Source organism: Astyanax mexicanus, chromosome 19, assembly GCF_023375975.1.
Source record: "Astyanax mexicanus isolate ESR-SI-001 chromosome 19, AstMex3_surface, whole genome shotgun sequence".
Taxonomy (NCBI): Eukaryota; Metazoa; Chordata; class Actinopteri; order Characiformes; family Acestrorhamphidae; genus Astyanax; species Astyanax mexicanus.
The window spans coordinates 44,247,490-44,266,221 of NC_064426.1; the positions used below are offsets into that span (position 1 = coordinate 44,247,490).

The 18,732-nt window shown below is 39.9% G+C and overlaps 1 protein-coding gene across 1 annotated transcript in view; it reads right to left on the reverse strand.

Annotated features, from left to right (window-relative positions):
* Window positions 1-2,110, reverse strand: part of LOC111192964 (alpha-1,6-mannosylglycoprotein 6-beta-N-acetylglucosaminyltransferase B-like) — a 118,246-nt gene extending 116,136 nt beyond the window's left edge. Inside the window, exon 1 of the mRNA XM_049468127.1 lies at window positions 1,368-2,110. Within this exon, the coding sequence (XP_049324084.1) occupies window positions 1,368-1,438 (71 nt within the window). The 5' untranslated portion in view covers window positions 1,439-2,110. The remainder of the gene's footprint in view (window positions 1-1,367) is intronic.
* Between the last annotated feature and the right edge of the window lie 16,622 nt (window positions 2,111-18,732).

Here is an 18,732-nt window from a genome sequence, read left to right on the forward strand (position 1 = left end):
ACACTAAACAAAGACTGCAATTTGCCGCCTTTACTTCTGGGTGAAATCTGATTATTAACTTGTAATAATAGTGTAACTTGTAACAGAGGCAGTATGATGTAAAATTAAACAAATTATATGTCGAAATCATCATACTGTCTGATGTCTGAAGCTGTTTATGTGTCAGGTTGATGATCCAATAATGTTAACTACAAATTTGCTTGTGAAGATAACAGTATAAGAATGAGATAATGATCAGTTTACTGTCTGTGTGGATTAATCAGCAGTAGGTATGTGATTTAAACTTAAACTATCCGTGATGACAAACACTTAATAATTTGGTAATATAATAAAAGCTAATGCAATTTACATTTCTGGTCAGTTTGTGAACAAAGTGTTTGAAGTGTTTAAAGTGGGAAAATTTTTAAAGGAACTTTTCTTAAGGTTTCATACAAAATAAAGAATTGCCTGCATCATTTATACAAGCTAGGGGACAGGATTTATTTTGCCTGATAAATGTGTAAAATATTTAGACCCCTCTAATATAGCAATCCAGAGATAGTTTGGTCATTTTTTAACTTCTTAAAAGGTTCAATGTTCAATAAAAAAGGTTCTTGTATTGAAAAAAAAACAGCATTAGGTAATAGGTAACTGCACATAAATATATTTACACCATGTTATTGATGTTCTGTTCTGATATTCATATAGAGTTACAGGATGATGCTTTATCAGGGTCTGATTATGATCATGTGGTGAAGGCTGGTTAACAGGTGAATAGGCTGACTGATAAACTGATAAATTGAATATTTTTTTAAGTCAGTTCAATTAAATACACTGTATAAATAGTTCATTTGTAAAAATAGGTAGATAGTTTTCTTTAAAAATCCCTTTATCTTATCTAATACTTCATATTATAGAGACACCTGTCTGAGGTGGTCTTCAACATTGACAAGGTAACTCAAGATACATTAAACACCTGAGAAAGTAAATGAGAAAGCCAGCAAAGCCTGCACTGTAATTGGTCTGATAAATACAGTTAGTCTTATGTGCAGTAAATTACCTTTTTATTTTTATTTAATTTATGCCCCTGCCTTTATAACAGAATCTGTAAGTAGGTTTGGCATATTTGGCATGTAGAAATTAATACAAAATAAATAAGTGAAAACTGCGGAAAATAAGTATATTATTACATATTATAAGGTCATCTAGTGATCTTTAATCCCTGTACTGATGTATCCAAGAATCCAAGCTTCACATCACAGTGATCGATCATTCAGAGAGAGTCTGAAACTGTAGAAAATCTTTAAAAAGAGATTTTATGTATTAAAAAACACCTTTGACTTGCTTTTCAAATACAGTCAGTCTTATATATATTTATATATATTTACCTGAAGGGCTTGAACGTCAGGAGGCATCTCCTCACCATCGCCATGCCGTCGCTGTTCAGAGTGATCACCATTTTCACGCAGGTGATCTATGTATATATGTATATATTTATATAACGTGAGGTCACGTTATGCGATCTGTCAGCAGCATCGTTCTTTATCCAGAGAGTCTGTATATAAGGCAGCACAGTAATGATTTATTCGGCACAAGCTTAAATTAAGCACAACTCCGCTGAGTGTTCGAGGGAAAGTGCTTCAGAAGTCATCTTACGAAAAGTCGTATAAAATCCGCAGGAGAAGCGAAAAACTGAGCTAAAAGATTGAAGGGATTGAAGTTGTTGTGTTGGAGTGATGGATTAAGGGGAAATCCTCCTGAAAGGTACTGAGCTCTCAGGTGGTCTCTGTGCAGAGAGGAGATGCTAAAGGCTGGGAAATGTCAGGAACACAGCGCCATCAGTTGTTCACATTCAATCAGCACTTAATCAGAAGGATAGCAGCGCCGGATTTTAGCACCGCGGACAGCGCTCAGCATCACCACCGCTCCCGGCTTTCAGCTTCAGCACCGCGGACAGCGCCCGCTTCTCGGAGGTTCAGCACCGCGGAGAGCGCCCGCTTCTCGGCTTCAGTGCCCGGCTCTCAGCTTCAGCACCGCGGACAGCTCCCGGTTCTCGGGGGTTCAGCACCGCACCGCGGACAGCTCCCCTCCGCTCCGGCTCCGCGCGTGTACAGTCTGAGCTGACGGGCTCGCAGACTAAATATCCCACTGCTGTGACGTCACACATAATGGGATGGCCATTCGTGTTAACTGGAGGAAAATAGGGTGTGTGTGTGTGTGTGTGTATATATAAAGGGGAGGAGCATAAAGACAGTAAGGAAGGGTTATATCTCAGCGTAGTGTTCAGTGTTTGCTTAAAGACAGGCATTTAACACTTAAAGCATAAACTGTGCAATTTATGTGGGCCATTTTGACATTTAAAGATTTTTCACTCATGCATTACATGATATTTTTGTGTTTGGGCCGAGTTACAGCTTAATCCTGAATCCTAAATGTCGTGCATTGTGTAGTTTATGTGCGGTAATGAAACTTTAGAGTAGAATATTAAAAAATGATTTTTCATGCATTAAGCTTCTGATTAGTTTGACATGCTTTTCTGAACCATTCTACCAAAGTGATTGCAATTCTATTGTATTTTCTGTTACACTGCTAGAAAAAAACATTTTATTTTTTTGTTTTTTGAAGAAGATGCATTTCTCGGTTAATTATGAATCTTTAATCAGGGGATTATTTTTTTTAAATAATTGACACAGTCTTAATGCCTCGGACTAGTTGTTCACTCTCCACTACCGATTACATTGCAGTTTACATGAACTCTAACTGCTTTCATTGCTGGTGCTGCTATACTCCTGAATAGACTTTTTTAAATTCATTTAAAAGCTGTTTGACAAGTGGTAGGATGTGAGTCTTGGTTCTCCCAAGGTTTCTTCCTCCTCTTTCAGCTCTGAGGGAGGTTCTGTATTATATGTTCAGTGTTTTGTCTGATTCTTTGTTCTGTAAAGCTGTTTTGTGACATTAGTTGTAAAAAGGTCTATATAAATACATTTGATTTGATTAATTTGAAGATATTAGCAGTATCATATTTTATTAGTGCTGAAAAGGGGCTGGCATGGTATAGATTAGACAAGGTGTAGCATGATATAGATAGCTTAGACTGTTAATAAATGTTACTAAACTAGAAGAAAATAGGGTTTGTGTGCACACATCAACTTTTGCTCCATTTTTGGTCCATTTTTGATTTTTGATTTCTGTGTTACTGATTTTCCACTGATACAAAAGATGTAGAAATATGCAGAGCATCTCTTGTATCAGTGGAAAATCTATCAGTAACACCGACATCATCAAAGCATTCAGAACACAAAACTTTTCACTCATTACATTAAAACCAGCATCTGCAGCTCGGTGTTTGATCTTCAGCACTTCTGCTATAGCTGTTGTTGTGTTGTTCTTCATGCTGCTCTGCAGTGATTGGCTGATTGAGAGTGCCGCTCCTCTCCTGTTGGGTTTTCGGAGCCGTTTATTTCACCCACTCCAAACACAGCGCCACGTGTTTACGACTCTCAGTAAACCTCTCCAGACGTACAACATCATTAAGCTAAATGGAGGCTTGTTTTTATAGCAGTGTGAAAAAGCACATATGCTCATTACCAACACATCCACTGAGTCACTGTGATAAGAGAAAATATTATGCTTAAAAATACATATACTTATTTTCTGAACAGTATATCTGTGCAGCTCAATGAAAAACATATATCCTTGTGTGTATTTTTGGGTCATTTTTAGTTTTTTATCCAACGTTTGAATCATATGGTATTTTCTGTACACTTCTTTTTTATTCTGAAGGAACATATCAGTGGAAATGCTTCGGCAATGATACAAATTTGGAGATGTTTTGTAATGAAAAGTAATGATATTCACTTGATAAAAAATCTTGTGTGAACACAATACAGTTTAACTCACTTGCCACTTACTCATGAAAAGTGAGCTTGTGGACTAAAGTGGTAAAGCAATGTTACAGAATATAACACAATCTTGCCCTGTTCCACACTGACCCCTTCACAGGATTTCAATAGTGCAATAGCAATTATTCATGCATCTTGATTTAGTGTGTCAGTGTGTCTTTGCTATCATAATGTTGGGCAAAGTACACCTTGCACAGCTCCAAATTAGACAAATTCTCTTAATTATTCATGGGTGTGGTTAATTTTGAGTGTAAAGTGAAATAATAAACCAATCAGAGTGTCTCTTGCTCATCATTCTCTTTAAGAGTAGATCAGGTGAGCTCTGTCTGAGCTCTGCCTGGACGTGTTCAACAAACTCTTCTCAGCAGAGGAAACTGAGCTGCTGGTTGACGCTGTGAAGGAGCTCCAGCAGCTCATTTACGGGAACAGCAATGTTATTTTATTTACTATTCTGTTTATTGTTGATGTAAAAGTTGGGTTTGTGCTGCTGTGTGTTCATGTGTGTGTAATAAGTGGGGGTGTACGCTCGGCTCGGCACAGCGCCTGTGTTACCGAGATAGCGATGAACGTCTGACTGTTGGCGTCTGTCTAGGTTGTATTCAGTCAGTGGAGCTCCTGTGTTTTCTGTTACCAAGATAAACAAGATAAAACTCCAGAAATGTACCTGAACACACCTCATTTCCAGAACACCACGCCCATCAGTGTAGATATATTCAGAAGATCTGCTGCTGTTTAAACCAGGCAGGAGGAAAATAGGAGTGAAAATAAACTGTTGGTGGGGGGTAAGATAGCAGTGAGCATTCAAACGAGTCTTACACACAATGTAAGATGAAGCCCAATATGTTTTATTTATGCTCAACAGTAAAAACAGTTAATTAAGAGTTAATTTACACACATTCTCTGAAAGTGTATGTATATATAGGGATGAAATATAAAGCGTAAAAACATAAAATAAACTTTTAGTTAAAATGAAACATTTACACTGTGTTTTTTTGTATGTTTGTCAGAAACTGTTAACTCTTGAGTATTGCTTTAAAACTATGCCAGTGTAAATGATGCATAGAAATAAGTGGAATAGAAATAAATAGAATTCAATTCTACTCTTTTTCTTCAGAGCTCTGCAGAGATTCTGCTGCTGCTGTTCTGAGACGCTCTGGTCTCTGATTGCTGCTTTAGACCCGACAATAACGGCTGCTGTCTGTTATATAGAGCCTCCGGGCCACAGCGTCCTCAGCATCTCAGAGAGAGGAGAGATAGAGCGCAGTGATAAACGAGTGATGCAGAAGGGAAGCACTGCTAACTGGAACTTGAGAGATTTACCCCCCACACTGTACAACTTGACAAGTTAAGTCAACTCAGAGTGGGATTGATGCACATAATCATTGTTATATAGAATTGAGTAAATCAAGTGACTTGTGCTAACCCTGTTCACAGTGTAATTGTCAGTTTATTTAAGTAAAACTCATATGTTAGTTAATTTTAATACTGTGTAGAGTTGAACAAACGTTAATTTTCAAAATCATTCATTCACATAAATGATCTATAGTGTGAACAGTATTTAGAGCACAGCCAATAGAGAGTTACTGCAGCTCAGAAAAATTATGTTGCTTGTTCTTACAGCCTAAAACAACACAGAGACCCAACAATTAATCCTGATATATGATCTACTGTACACGTTTACCTAAAGTAGTCCAGGAGGAATCACTACACACTGATGGTGAGTGTCTATCAGAAACTGGAGGACACACCCACTCAGTATGCAAATAGATTGTGCCAGAAGCCAATGAAAAAAGAAGCTGTTAATGCATGAATTAACTCAAAGATCTCCACTTGGTTGTATATAATAGTTGTGTCAACTCTATTAAAATTAAAATAAAAAAACAGAAATGCATTACACCTTAATGCAGCTTAAATTTACTGTTTTACACAAAACTCCAGCAAATCAAATTAATCTAACTCATTTATAACTATTAAAGTAAAATCAGTAGGCTGTAAGTTACACTAACTTAAACCAAACACTTAAAAGAAACACTTTTTAAAGAGCAGCTCTAACTGCAACACATCATTTTTTGAGTTATTTGACTTTATCAGCATAAGTGATGTTAGGTTTCGGTAATATTTAACTTATGGTAACTTAATTAGTTCAGTAAGAAATGCAGTCAGGGTTTACAGTGGTAAATCAACAGTTCCTAAACCCCTCAATAATCCCTCTTCTGCAGTTCAGATCATACTGGAGTAAAAATCAGCTTTATTACTGCCGGATCTGTAATGATCTCTGACCTGATTCAGGTCTGTTAGTTCTGGTGGATGGACGGGTCACTGTATTCTGTAAATATTAAATAAACTGGATCTTACAGATCAGCAAATTATGGGATTTAATTCAGACTCTGAACCTCTGAGTCCTGCTTATACTGTAAATACAGCACTGTAGCCCAACAGTATCTCAGAAAATACATATAAAACACATACAATTACCAATTAAAAGCATTCCAAGAAATATGCATTTCTGAAACATTTGCAGGAATGTATTTAATACATTTTGTACATATAATATGATTGAAAAGTAGCTCATATGTTATATACCACCCATAAAAGTAAAATAAAAATGAGAAAACATTGCCTGTACAGCTACATTTACACTTTACTAGATCTTTACTGGAGCTTCGCTGCACAACACCTCCACGTAACCCAGAATATTAATATAAATAATATAAACAGTGCTTTACATAATAAACTATAAGCTGTTTTATAATCTGTTAGTCAAATACTGTAAATTACATATCAATATCAATCTATTTATTACAATATGGTCCAACAGTACAAAAAAATCTCTTACAGTTTAAAATACATTGTAGGATATAATGTTCCAAAATGTCTTTACAAAAATGTGATCAAAACATGGACAAATCAATGCAAATACTAACTTTTATTTTAATATTAAATAGGAGAAATTAAGATATACATAATTCAGTAGCAGAGGATCTCTTAAAAATATATATTTTTTAAAATCTGATCCATGTTTGATGATGTCTCTCCTATAAAACTGATATAGTAATATTTAGGAGAATAAAAAGTTATATAAAGTTTAAACTAACAAAATACTCCTTAACATTAGCCTGGGTCACTTTAAATAATAAATAATACATTATAAATTAATGATAGCCTTTCTTTGGACCATATTTTGGGTTTTAGTCTGAATCGTGTTTGCAGTCACTTTTACTTCATATCTGCTAGTTTGGTTTGAACTAAATATGGTACAGAATGGTGAAAAGCTTCCTATTTTAAATAGATATATAAAAAATAAGAGTGGGTTATATATTTAGGGTATAAAACTGCATCTGGTCATTTCTGGGGCATCACTCCATGTGGAATGTGGGCCGCTGGTAAATGCCAGATGTGGTTATATTAATGTTGGTATCGGGGGAATCAGTGTGAATAATTACTTTGTGAAAGAGCTTCCCCTGTAAATGTGAATATTCTGACCCATATTTAAGAAATGGCCTCTTCCTTTCTCTAAACTCAAAAAAGAATCTTATCTCTATCTCTATCTTATACCCTGTGTAAGGCGAGCCCTGATGCTTATTGCTATCTTACACCCTGCCAACAGTCTATTTTCACTCCTATCTTCCTCCTGTCTGGTTTAAACAGCAGCAGAGCTTCTGAATATATCTACACTGATGGGCGTGGTGTTCTGGAAATGAGGTGTGTTCAGGTACATTTCTGGAGTTTTATCTTGTTTATCTTGGTAACAGAAAATACAGGAGCTCCACTGACTGAATACAACCTAGACAGACGCCAACAGTCAGACGTTCATCACTATCTCGGTAACACAGGCGCCGTGCCGAGCCGAGCGTACACCCCCAGCACAAACCCAACTTTTACATCAACAATAAACAGAATAGTAAATAAAATAACATTGCTGTTCCCGTAAATGAGCTGCTGGAGCTCCTTCACAGCGTCAACCAGCAGCTCAGTTTCCTCTGCTGAGAAGAGTTTGTTGAACACGTCCAGGTAGCTGCACCGTTACAATAGCAATCCACCAAAGTCAGAGCTCACCTGATCTACTCTTTCACGTTACGCCCAACAAGGCTCGTGTACTTTTATATATATAATAACTATATAATATAATCTACAGTATATTACTTTACTTTTTTTTTTATAAAGTGCTTTATTAGAAAATTTTTCACACAAGTACATAAACATCAGGCAGTACACGAAACATACAATTATATCACATTATAGAAAATTCCAAGAGTTACCTTTGAGGTTTTTTTTTTTTTTTAAGTCCAGAGTTCTTCGTCTTCTGAGTTCTGTTATGATTTGTTTAAACACACAATCACTTGAAACCACTTGTTGATCAATTGTCATCCGACAACGGGAGGTCCATAATTTATATTTCACAATGCACAAAATCAACCATACAATTTGTCTTTCTGATTCTGAGAGAGAACTATCTAAAATACCAAAAAAAAAAACGTTTTTGAATTAATTTGGCATGATAGGTTTATAGCTTTTAATTGATTCCAAACTTCTTTAGATCTTTCACATTCAAGAAAAAAGTGTTCTAGAGTTTCGTCACTTTCACAATTAGGCATTGGACATTTGGATGTTTTGACGTAACAACTCCACTTAACCACGGCTCTTACTGGGAGCCTTCTAACTGAAGTTAGCCATGCGATATCACACAGTTTTTCTGATAAAATGTTACTTTTCATATTATTTATTATCATTTGATATTCATTTATATTTACATCTCTATACTTAATTGGTCCATCATACAATACATTACTAATTTTTCCATATATATTTTTATTTGAGTCAAAGTTCCAATTTATATTAAGGGATTCATATCTATTTATAAAATCAGAAAAAATAACTTGATAGTAAGGTCCCTTCGTTCTAGCTTTCCCTTTTATTTTCTGTTTCCATTTTGTGACATTACCCACCCATTTTGCTTGTCTGTAAAGACCATTTGCTATAATTTTACAAAAGGCTATTTTGATTTTTAGGCCTAGTTCTATTGTGCCTAAACCTCCTAGATCCCTGTTTTTAAAAACTAAATCTCTTTTAGTAACTTCTCGAGTTGTGCCCCAGATAAAATTAATACATAGTTTATAAATTTTTTTACACCACATTTCTGTAGGTGGAAAAATACACGATAAAAATAATAATTTAGATAAAATCTATTTTATGTTTTAATAATATAAATTCTTGCTTTGTAGGTTAAATTTTGATTACTAAACTGATTAATTTCATCTTTTATTATTCGTTCTTTTTCATTCCAGTTAACATCTACACTACCTCTATTATCAAAAGTCACTCCTAAAATTTTTATTTGTTCTTTTTCTGGTATATCAACAGGGAATTTTTTATCAGGATCACATATATTATTACATATATATATTATTACATATATTACTTTACATTTGGCAGACACTTTTGTTGAAAGCGAAATACAATAATAATGTACATTTAGCAATAGAAGTTTAAGGTAAAAAAAAAGAAACATTTTTATAAGGGAAATTCAAAGGAAAATAGTGGGATAGAAGAGAGAAGGAGGGGAAGAAGAAAGAAGGAAATCATTTACTTACTGAATTACCTGATTATACATCACTTTTTTAATAAATTATTATTGTATTTTTGAGTTAACTCAAATTAGTTAGTTTATGCATTAGTTCTCCTGCATGGTCGGATGAGATGAGGAGCTCTTTATGATGTTCTTCCTCCTCATGAGGACAGAAAACTAAGTCATTATATTTTTCATATCTCCAAAAATTGGGCACTAAAATAATGAGCATGAAAATAATTTAATAAAATAAAATAATGAGGGTGCATTTCCATGAGCTCTCTCTCTCTCTGTCTTTTTATCTCTCTCCCATTATTTCTTTATTTTTTTATTTTTTCCTTTGTTTTCTTTCTGTGTGCGTCTCTCTTTTTCTATTCTCTCTTTTCTCGTTCCCTCTCTCTTTATCTTTACCTCTCTCTCTTTCTGTCTTTATCTCACTCCTATTATTTAAATATCTCACTTATTATTATTTGATCTCCCTCTTTCTCTTAGTTTCTCCATCTTCCATTCCTCTTTTTATCCTTTCTCACTGAATTTTTTCGGAGTCAATTTAGAGCTTGATATCAATGTTCAGAAATGGGTCTGGAGTATTGTGGGTAAAAAGCTTTTCCGGGAGGGTTTCAGGATGTATGTAAAATCATTATGGATTTTAATTATTATTTTATTTGTGAGTTTTTATATAATCCTCAGCAGATCTGTGTGGATTTGACAGGCAATTGGAAATCTGAATAGCAAAGAAGATAGAATGTCTTTTTGAGTGAAAGAGAGAGAGAGAGAGATACAGAGAGAGAGACAGAGAGAGAGAGAGAGAGAGAGAAAGAGAGAGAGAGACTTTTTTTTTTTTTTGACTTTTAAAAACGCTTTATTAAAAACGTCAGTTATGCATTAACACAAGCACACCTTTACACAAAAATTAAAGGATACAATCGTTCATGTTACCACGAAAACAATAATTCACCTCCCTCCACCAGTACACAGCCCCCCGCAATACACCACCTCATCTCAAACTCCAATTCATTTCGTGTGCTCTGATAGAACAAGAACTCAGCTCGAACCCGAGACTCCACCAGAGCTCTAAACAGTGCTGAAACATCACAAATCCTGCCTTCTGACCTCATTCTCAGCGTCTTCCAAATGGCTAATTTAGCCTGTCCCAGCAAAAAATTAACAAAAACACAATTAAGACTGTTAGCTTTAGTGTATTTACACCCAAAAATAAACAGAACTTTTGTAAATGTCAACCCCATCCCTCAGAGTACCTGATTTAAAAGTTCAAAAAGTGGTGCCAGTCTGGTACATTCTATAAATGCATGGAACACAGTATCAGGAGCCTGACAGAATAAACACTGAGGAGACACAGCTGGAGTGATTTTAGAAACGTGTGTATTAGTAGGTAAAACACAATGCAGCACTCTCCACTGAAGGTCTCCAGAGCGTTTAGGCAGAGGAGCCTTATACAAAAGCCTCCATGACGGTTTCAACTCATCAGGGACTGAAAAACAAGTTCTCCATTTAGAGTCCACCCTCCCCTGCAACACAGCGAAAAAATCAGATTTCACGCAGCTCCGGTACAGTGCCCTCTTCCCAGCGCTAGAGAGAGATATGTTCAGTAACCCTTCAGAAGAGAGAAGACAGCCCACCCTACTCTCCTCCCCCTTAAAAACATTTGGCGTAATATCCAGCTCCGGAAAACTCAAAGAGTCTGGCTCCCCAGCAAAACAACTGGATAAAAAAGTCCGATAGGACTGAGAAAATGAGCCTCGCACTGCATTTAAAAAGAAATTAACCAAGCGCTCAGATTTCAGGCCGACAGCAGCTTTAATTTCAGCAGCTGATCGCCATTTCCCCACAGCCAGATCCACAGTATCCCTGACCCTGACTATTTTCGCTCTGATAAAAGCAGCAGCGGTTGAACTTAAACAGTTTACATTGCAATTAAAAAGGTGATTAGAAAATAAGGGTTCATCCAACCCAAAATGAGCCCCATCTTTCCTTCCCACGGTAAAAGAACCCCAAACATCAAGCATAGAACCATAAAAACCCGGCACGGCAATTTTCTTTACATCATCATAAGACATAAGAAACAGTTCTTTATCAAGGCCCAGCCCCCCCATTGTCCTGAGCGTTGCTAGTCCAAACTGGATCCAAGGAGTATGTCCATCATGATACAGCAGTCTTTGGGCTGAATGTAATCTCATGGCCTTTACCTTATCAGTAATCTGTATCAGTCCCTGACCTCCCTCATCCAGAGGCAGATACAGCACTCCAGGAGGAAGCCAATGGAAACCATGCCAGAAAAAGTTAATGCATGCCTTCTGGATACCTCGTATCATAGAAACAGGAGGATCCAGAACTGTCAAACGGTGCCATAGCATAGAAGCTATTAAGTTGTTAATTACAAGCACTCGTCCCCGATATGACAGGTCAGGAAGAATCCACTTCCACCGTTGTAGCCTGCCTATAGCTCGGTCGTCCAGTCCCTCCCAGTTTTTTTGCATGAAGGTTGTAGTTCCAAAGTAAATGCCCAGTATTTTCAGTCCATCTGATCTCCAGGGACACTGCTGAGGAAGTGAAGGAATTGCCTGACCCTGCCACCGGCCCACTAAATATGCAGCACTTTTGGACCAGTTAATTTTTGCTGATGCTGCTGCTTGGAACATCTGGAGGCACATCGTCATCCCAGCAACATCTTCATCAGATTGTATAAAGATTGGTCCAACGATACCGTTCCAATATTCATCTCCTCCAATTCTGCATGGCTGAACAAATCTCTCAAAAGGAAAAGATTGTCAAAAATAGAACGCCCGGGAATGCAGAACGATTGATCACTATGGACAATGGACGCTATACAGCTTTTAAGCCTGATAGCCAAAGCCTTGGACAGAATTTTATAATCAAGCCCGAGAAGAGAAACTGGACGCCAATTCTGTAAGCACTTAAGGTCACCCTTCTTGGGCAGCAGGGTCACTATTGCTCTCCGGCAACTAAGAGGAAGAAGACCCACTTCCATGCTTTCCAAGAAAACAGAATATAAGTCTGGACCGAGCAGAGGCCAGAACACTTTATAAAATTCTGCAGTCAGTCCATCAAGTCCCGGGGCCTTGCCATCAGACTGTGCATATGCAGAGGCTGTGAGCTCCTCAAACGACAATGGGCCTTCTAACACTGAGCTTTCCTCATCTGACAGATGAGGCAGGTCATTCAACAACCAGTCCCTGGCTGCCTGGTCACAAGGTTCAGCAGAAAAAGATCCTGGTAAAACAAGGATGCATGTCTCATGATCTCGTGTCTATCCACAGTCTCTCTCCCATCTGGCAATCGCAAGCAAAGGAAGGCTTTTTTCTCTGTAGACTTTTTCTCCAGGCCGAAGAAAAAGGAGGATGGAGCATCCATCTGGTTGAGCCTTGTGAAACGCGCTCGCACCAAAACTCCCCGGCCACGCTCCTCCAGCAGATTTTTAAGCCAAATCTTCTTCTGCTCAATGTGTTCGGTGCCGCCTGGATCACTTGAGCCATCCACTCCGCAACTGGACTTTAAAATGTCCTTCTCAAGTTGTTCCATCTTGCACTTAAACAGGTTCGCATTGTGGGCAGTATAATTTCGGGAAAAACATTGGATCTGAGACTTTCCAATGTCCCACCATTGGGCCAGGGAAACAAACTGATTTTTTCTCTCTCTCCAAGCCTCCCAGAAAAAAGTGAAAGATTGCTTGAACAAGTGGTCATGCAATAAGTTGCTATTAAAGTGCCAGTATAATCGTTGTTCAGTTATAAAAGAGAGTGACACAGAGACAGAAATAAAGTGGTGATCAGATAGTGGAAAAGGAGAGATAGAATTACCAAAAAATCTGGTTATATTGCTGTCCTGCACATAGAACCGGTCCAATCGAGCCCCTGAAATCCCATTAACACTTGTTTTCACCCAGGAATATTGTCTCGTCATTGGAAAAGCCTCCCTCCACACATCAATTAAACCATGATAATCAATAACAGCCTTAAGGGCAGCTGTTGACCGTGGATGTGGTTCCCCATGATTCCTGTCTAAATCAGGAGTAACAGTACAATTAAAATCACCAGCCAAGACTATTACCCTTCCAGGAGAAACAGCTTTAATTGACTCAGAGACTGTTCTAAAAAATGCACAACGGTCTACACCAACAGTAGGTGCATATGCATTAAATAGAGTGAAAAGGAGTCCTTTAATTTCCACATCAAGCCTTAATAACCTCCCTGCAATGATCTCAGTCATAGTGGTATTAAGCCCAGGGGTAGCACTTGTAATTAAAATACCAACTCCAGCACTATTATATGATCCATGACTGAGGAAGGCCCGGCCTTTCCATTCAGCTTCCCACTGCAACTGATTATCATGATCGGTGTGTGTTTCTTGCAAAAAGAGAATGTTAACTGTTTTGATTGTTACATACTCAAACAGAGTAGCTCTTTTTATAGCATCACGGCAGCCATTAACATTTAAAGATCCAATTTTAATGCAAGCCATAGTGCTGAAAAACCAAAACAAAATATGGAAAAAACGTAAACCATACAGATAAATTTAACTCTTTATTTACGGTGCAGTTTTCCTTTAACAGTGCTTACGATTTTCTTCAGCCTATATCGTTTTTGTTGATCTAGTTCTTCCAGGGTTGCTTTTCTCATTGCTACAGCACATGAAGCCAAAAACATTTGTAAATCTGGGAAAAAACGCTCGATGCTGGGTTTACGCTGACCTTTAGTGTTGTCTAAAAACTGATTAATCTGGGTGAGTGAGTACAGTGCAGTCCTAGAGCTAGAGCTGAACTCTACTGAAGCCTGAGAATCAGTTAAAGCACCCACATCCCCTTCATCTAGCACACTATCCACTCCCTCACACTCCATATCAGACTCTCCCACCACAGACCCGAGGTCCAGCTCAGAGAAAGGAGCACTACACTGACCCAGCTGAGCTCCCTCACCGGGGGCATCGCTCTCCTGCGCTCCCTCCATCTGAACATTACCACCATCCCTGGGATCACCCTCAACCCCCCCGGCCTGAGACTGATCCTCAGCGGACTGAACAATAACCGCGCTCGCGTTACTGAGAGACACTGCACTAGCCCCGCTCTCGCGCTCCGGGTCAGCAGGAGCTGAGCGATCAGCTTCTGGATCAGTATGCGCGCTACTCACCTGCACGGAGTCCACCGGTACGGCTCCAGGTTCGCTCTCGCGCACTGAAGGAGCCGGACCCGCGCGCTCAGCGCTGGGCTCCTCCGCGGCCCCGGCATCCCCCCCCGCGCCGGATACCCCGGAATCGCCCAGCTGAGCACCAGAGTCATGGGCACTATTCTGTGGGCACATCTGCCTAATATGACCGAATTCCCGACACAGAAAACACCGCATGGACTCAGAGCTGATAAATAAAGTGCAGCTCCTTCCATCCACCGGTACAGACACAGAGACATTTAAAGGGTCATGCCGCGGGTTTAATGTAACAGACGCCTGGCGCCGGAATGACTGCACATGTTTAAACTCCGCGCTCTTACAGCCGAGAGGAATCGTCTTCACTGAACCGACCACTCTACCATATCTCTCCAGAATGTTTTTTAACAGTTCGTCTGAAGCTACAGGCGGAACGTTAGACAGCACGACGCGTTTAGACGGGCTGGACAAAGCCAGAACCGGCACAAACTCGTCTTTAATAACGAGACCTGTTTCTATTAATTTATTCACCATCTCCACTTCAGACAGAAACACTACGATGGCTTTATTCATTCTGGAAGCTGATTTAATATTCCTAGCTCCCACTCCTGCACTGACAGCAACCAAACAATCCTCCACTGATACAGAGGGATCCTGGAAACACTTACACTCATGTCTGAAAGTCAGCCGCGGGGAAGCCCCCCCGGGAGCCGCCATAACGACGTTAAACACGGAGTCACACCCTCCCTAACACTTCCACAACCCCACCAACACAATTAGCAGAACCAGAAATAATAGAAAAGTTTAGAAAAACTCACTCACTCACTCGACACACTGCCAAACACCCGCTCCCTCACCCGGCATGCACACACACGCTCACTTCCGCTCACGTGAGACAGAGAGAGAGAGAGAGAGAGAGAGAGAGAGACAGAGAGAGAGAAAGAGACACAGAGAGAGAGAAAGATAAAGAGAGAGAGAGAGAGATAAAGAGAGAGAGAGAGAGAGAGAGATACAGAGAGAGAGACAGAGAGAGAGAAAGAGACACAGAGAGAGAGAAAGATAAAGAGAGAGAGAGAGATACAGAGAGAGAGACAGAGAGAGAGAAAGAGACACAGAGAGAGAGAAAGATAAAGAGAGAGAGAGAGAGAGATAAAGAGAGAGAGAGAGATACAGAGAGAGAGAGAGAGAGAGAGAGAGAGACAGAGAGAGAGAAAGAGACACAGAGAGAGAGAAAGATAAAGAGAGAGAGAGAGAGATAAAGAGAGAGAGAGAGAGAGATACAGAGAGAGAGACAGAGAGAGAGAAAGAGACACAGAGAGAGAGAAAGATAAAGAGAGAGAATTTTGAATTTAGAAAATACCTTTATTTACACAGAGGTTAAAAAACCAAAATAAAAACAGATAAAAACACTTAGTGTCCAATCACGATCACACATTCAGCCGCAAAACTCCTTCATCATCAACTGTGCATAAAACCTCATTAATACCCCAAATGTTCATAAACACTGGCAGATTCCCCACAAGCTTGTAATAAGCAAACTCCATTTTCAGCCTTGCTGCTACCAAACCTGAGAACATGGCCACCACATCCACCGACCCCTGGCCCAACATACGGTTCTTTCTGGTTTTCCAAATCGCCAGTTTGGCCGTACCTGATAAAAAGTTCAGTAAAACAAAAACGTTCTTTCTCTGAACATTATACTTTGGCCCAAAAATTAGCAGCTGAAGTGAGAAATTCTCCCCAAGTTGATAAAACCACTCAGCTAACAGCCTGAACATAGGACCAAGCCGAGGACACTGTACCACCAGGTGAAACAGGGACTCAGACTCTGAACAGAACAGACAACCCTCACTGACACTTGGATCGAGGTGCACCCGATGTCTGTTTGTAGCTATTATGCCATGTACTATCCTCCACTGGAGATCAGCTGTCCGCTTTTCAACTGGACGCTTGTACAGGACCCGCCAACAGCCTTTAGGGGAGGAAGTAGCACCAAAAAACTCAGACCACCTTGTAGCTTTTACTCCATGGAGAATCTGCGACTGAGACACCTTCACACACACCAGATACAGGGCCTTCTTCTCAGCTGTGGAAAAGGTGCTCAGTACTGGAGTAGTGAAGGACAAGAGACTCTGCTCATCCTCTTCCCACTCCACAGCAGGGCTGACACACACCTCAGGAAAGTCATACCGACACCCTTCTCTCCACTGGGTAACGGCTGCCTGATCATCCAGGACACTCAGGTAGTCAGCTGACAGTGCCCGCTGCACCTCTGCCCTCAGGTGTTCCAGCAGACGTCTCGATCTAAAACCAATCCGTTCACTCATCTCTGCCACACTGACGGTCATGAGGTCACCCAGCTTCACACAGCCTGCAGCCATCAGCCGAGAGCGTAGAGCTTCTGATGATGAAGTCAGCGAAAATAAAGTAGGATTAAAAAACAGCGGTTCCTCCAACAGCCACACACCAGCAGGTGTACCAGCAGCCCTTGACACTGAGAAAACCTTCCAGGCCTCCAGCATAGACTTATAAAAGGGTGTAAGTCCCATCAACCCCTCCTCTGGTGTAGACATGAGGAAGAGGTGTTTATCAAAACCCATTCCTCCAGCCTGCTGTAAAAGAACACAAGCAAAGTAAGTCCATGTAGGTGCTCCACAGCATAACAGTCTCTGAGCAGCTTGAAGACGAAAAGTCATGATCCTAGACTTAATGTCTATGAGTCCTTGTCCTCCTTCCTGTACTGGCAGATACAGAACAGCCGACCGAAGCCAGTGTTGGCCTGACCAGAAAAAGGACACCAGCTTTCTCTGTATTTCCAGTACTAGGCCTGCAGGTGGCTGTAAAACAGTGAACTTGTGCCACAAGGTGGATGCTACCAAGTTGTTGGCCACCAACACCCTTCCCCTGTAGGACAGCTGTGGAAGCAGCCATTTCCATCGAGACAATTTGGTGCACACTCTCTCCACTACACCCTCCCAGTTCTGTTTCTCAAAATCATCAGTTCCCAGAAAAACCCCCAAAACCTTCAGACCTTCTCTACCCCATCTCATGGTCTCTGGCAGCTTTGGTAGCCCTTCTACTGGAACCTGTCCTACCCACAATGCCTCACTTTTGTTCCAGTTGACTTTAGCTGAGGATGCCTTTGCATACAGGGTTAATAGCTCAGATAAAACCTGAACATCCTGCCCGCATTCAATAAAAACAGTGACATCATCGGCGTAAGCAGATAACACCACCCCTGGCACCCCAAGTCTCTGCACTGCCTGAAAACCAGCTAACCTCTCCCTCAGCTGAACTAGTAGGGGTTCAATAGCTAAGCTATAGAGTTGACCTGAGAGAGGGCAGCCTTGCCTAATTCCTCTTCTAACTGGAATTGGTCTGCTTAGCCCACCACCCACCTTCACCATACAAACAGCTTCAGTGTATAACAGCTGGATAAAACTTAAAAAGCCATCCCCAATACCAAAAGCCTTCAGTGTTTTAAAGAGATACTGATGATCTACTCGATCAAAAGCCTTTTCTTGATCGAGACAAACCAGCCCAACACATCTATTGTACCTTTTACAGCAATCTATTACATCTCTCACAAGAAATAAATTATCCATAATGGATCTTTGAGGAATGCAATAAGACTGATCTTTATGGACTAAACAAGAAAGGCAAGTTTTAAGTCTATTGGCTAAACATTTAGATACAAAGAGAGAGAGAGAGAGAGATACAGAGAGAGAGACAGAGAGAGAGAAAGAGACACAGAGAGAGAGAAAGATAAAGAGAGAGAGAGAGAGAGATAAAGAGAGAGAGAGAGAGAGAGAGAGATACAGAGAGAGAGACAGAGAGAGAGAAAGAGACACAGAGAGTGAGAAAGATAAAGAGAGAGAGAGAGAGAGATACAGAGAGAGAGACAGAGAGAGAGAAAGAGACACAGAGAGAGAGAAAGATAAAGAGAGAGAGAGAGATAAAGAGAGAGAGAGAGATACAGAGAGAGAGACAGAGAGAGAGAAAGAGACACAGAGAGAGAGACTAGGAGGTTAATTGAGGTGAAATCTCGCTGGACTCTGACACTTGATTTGTCAGGTTGGTGAGCTTTGATGTGCTAAAAGGAACCTAA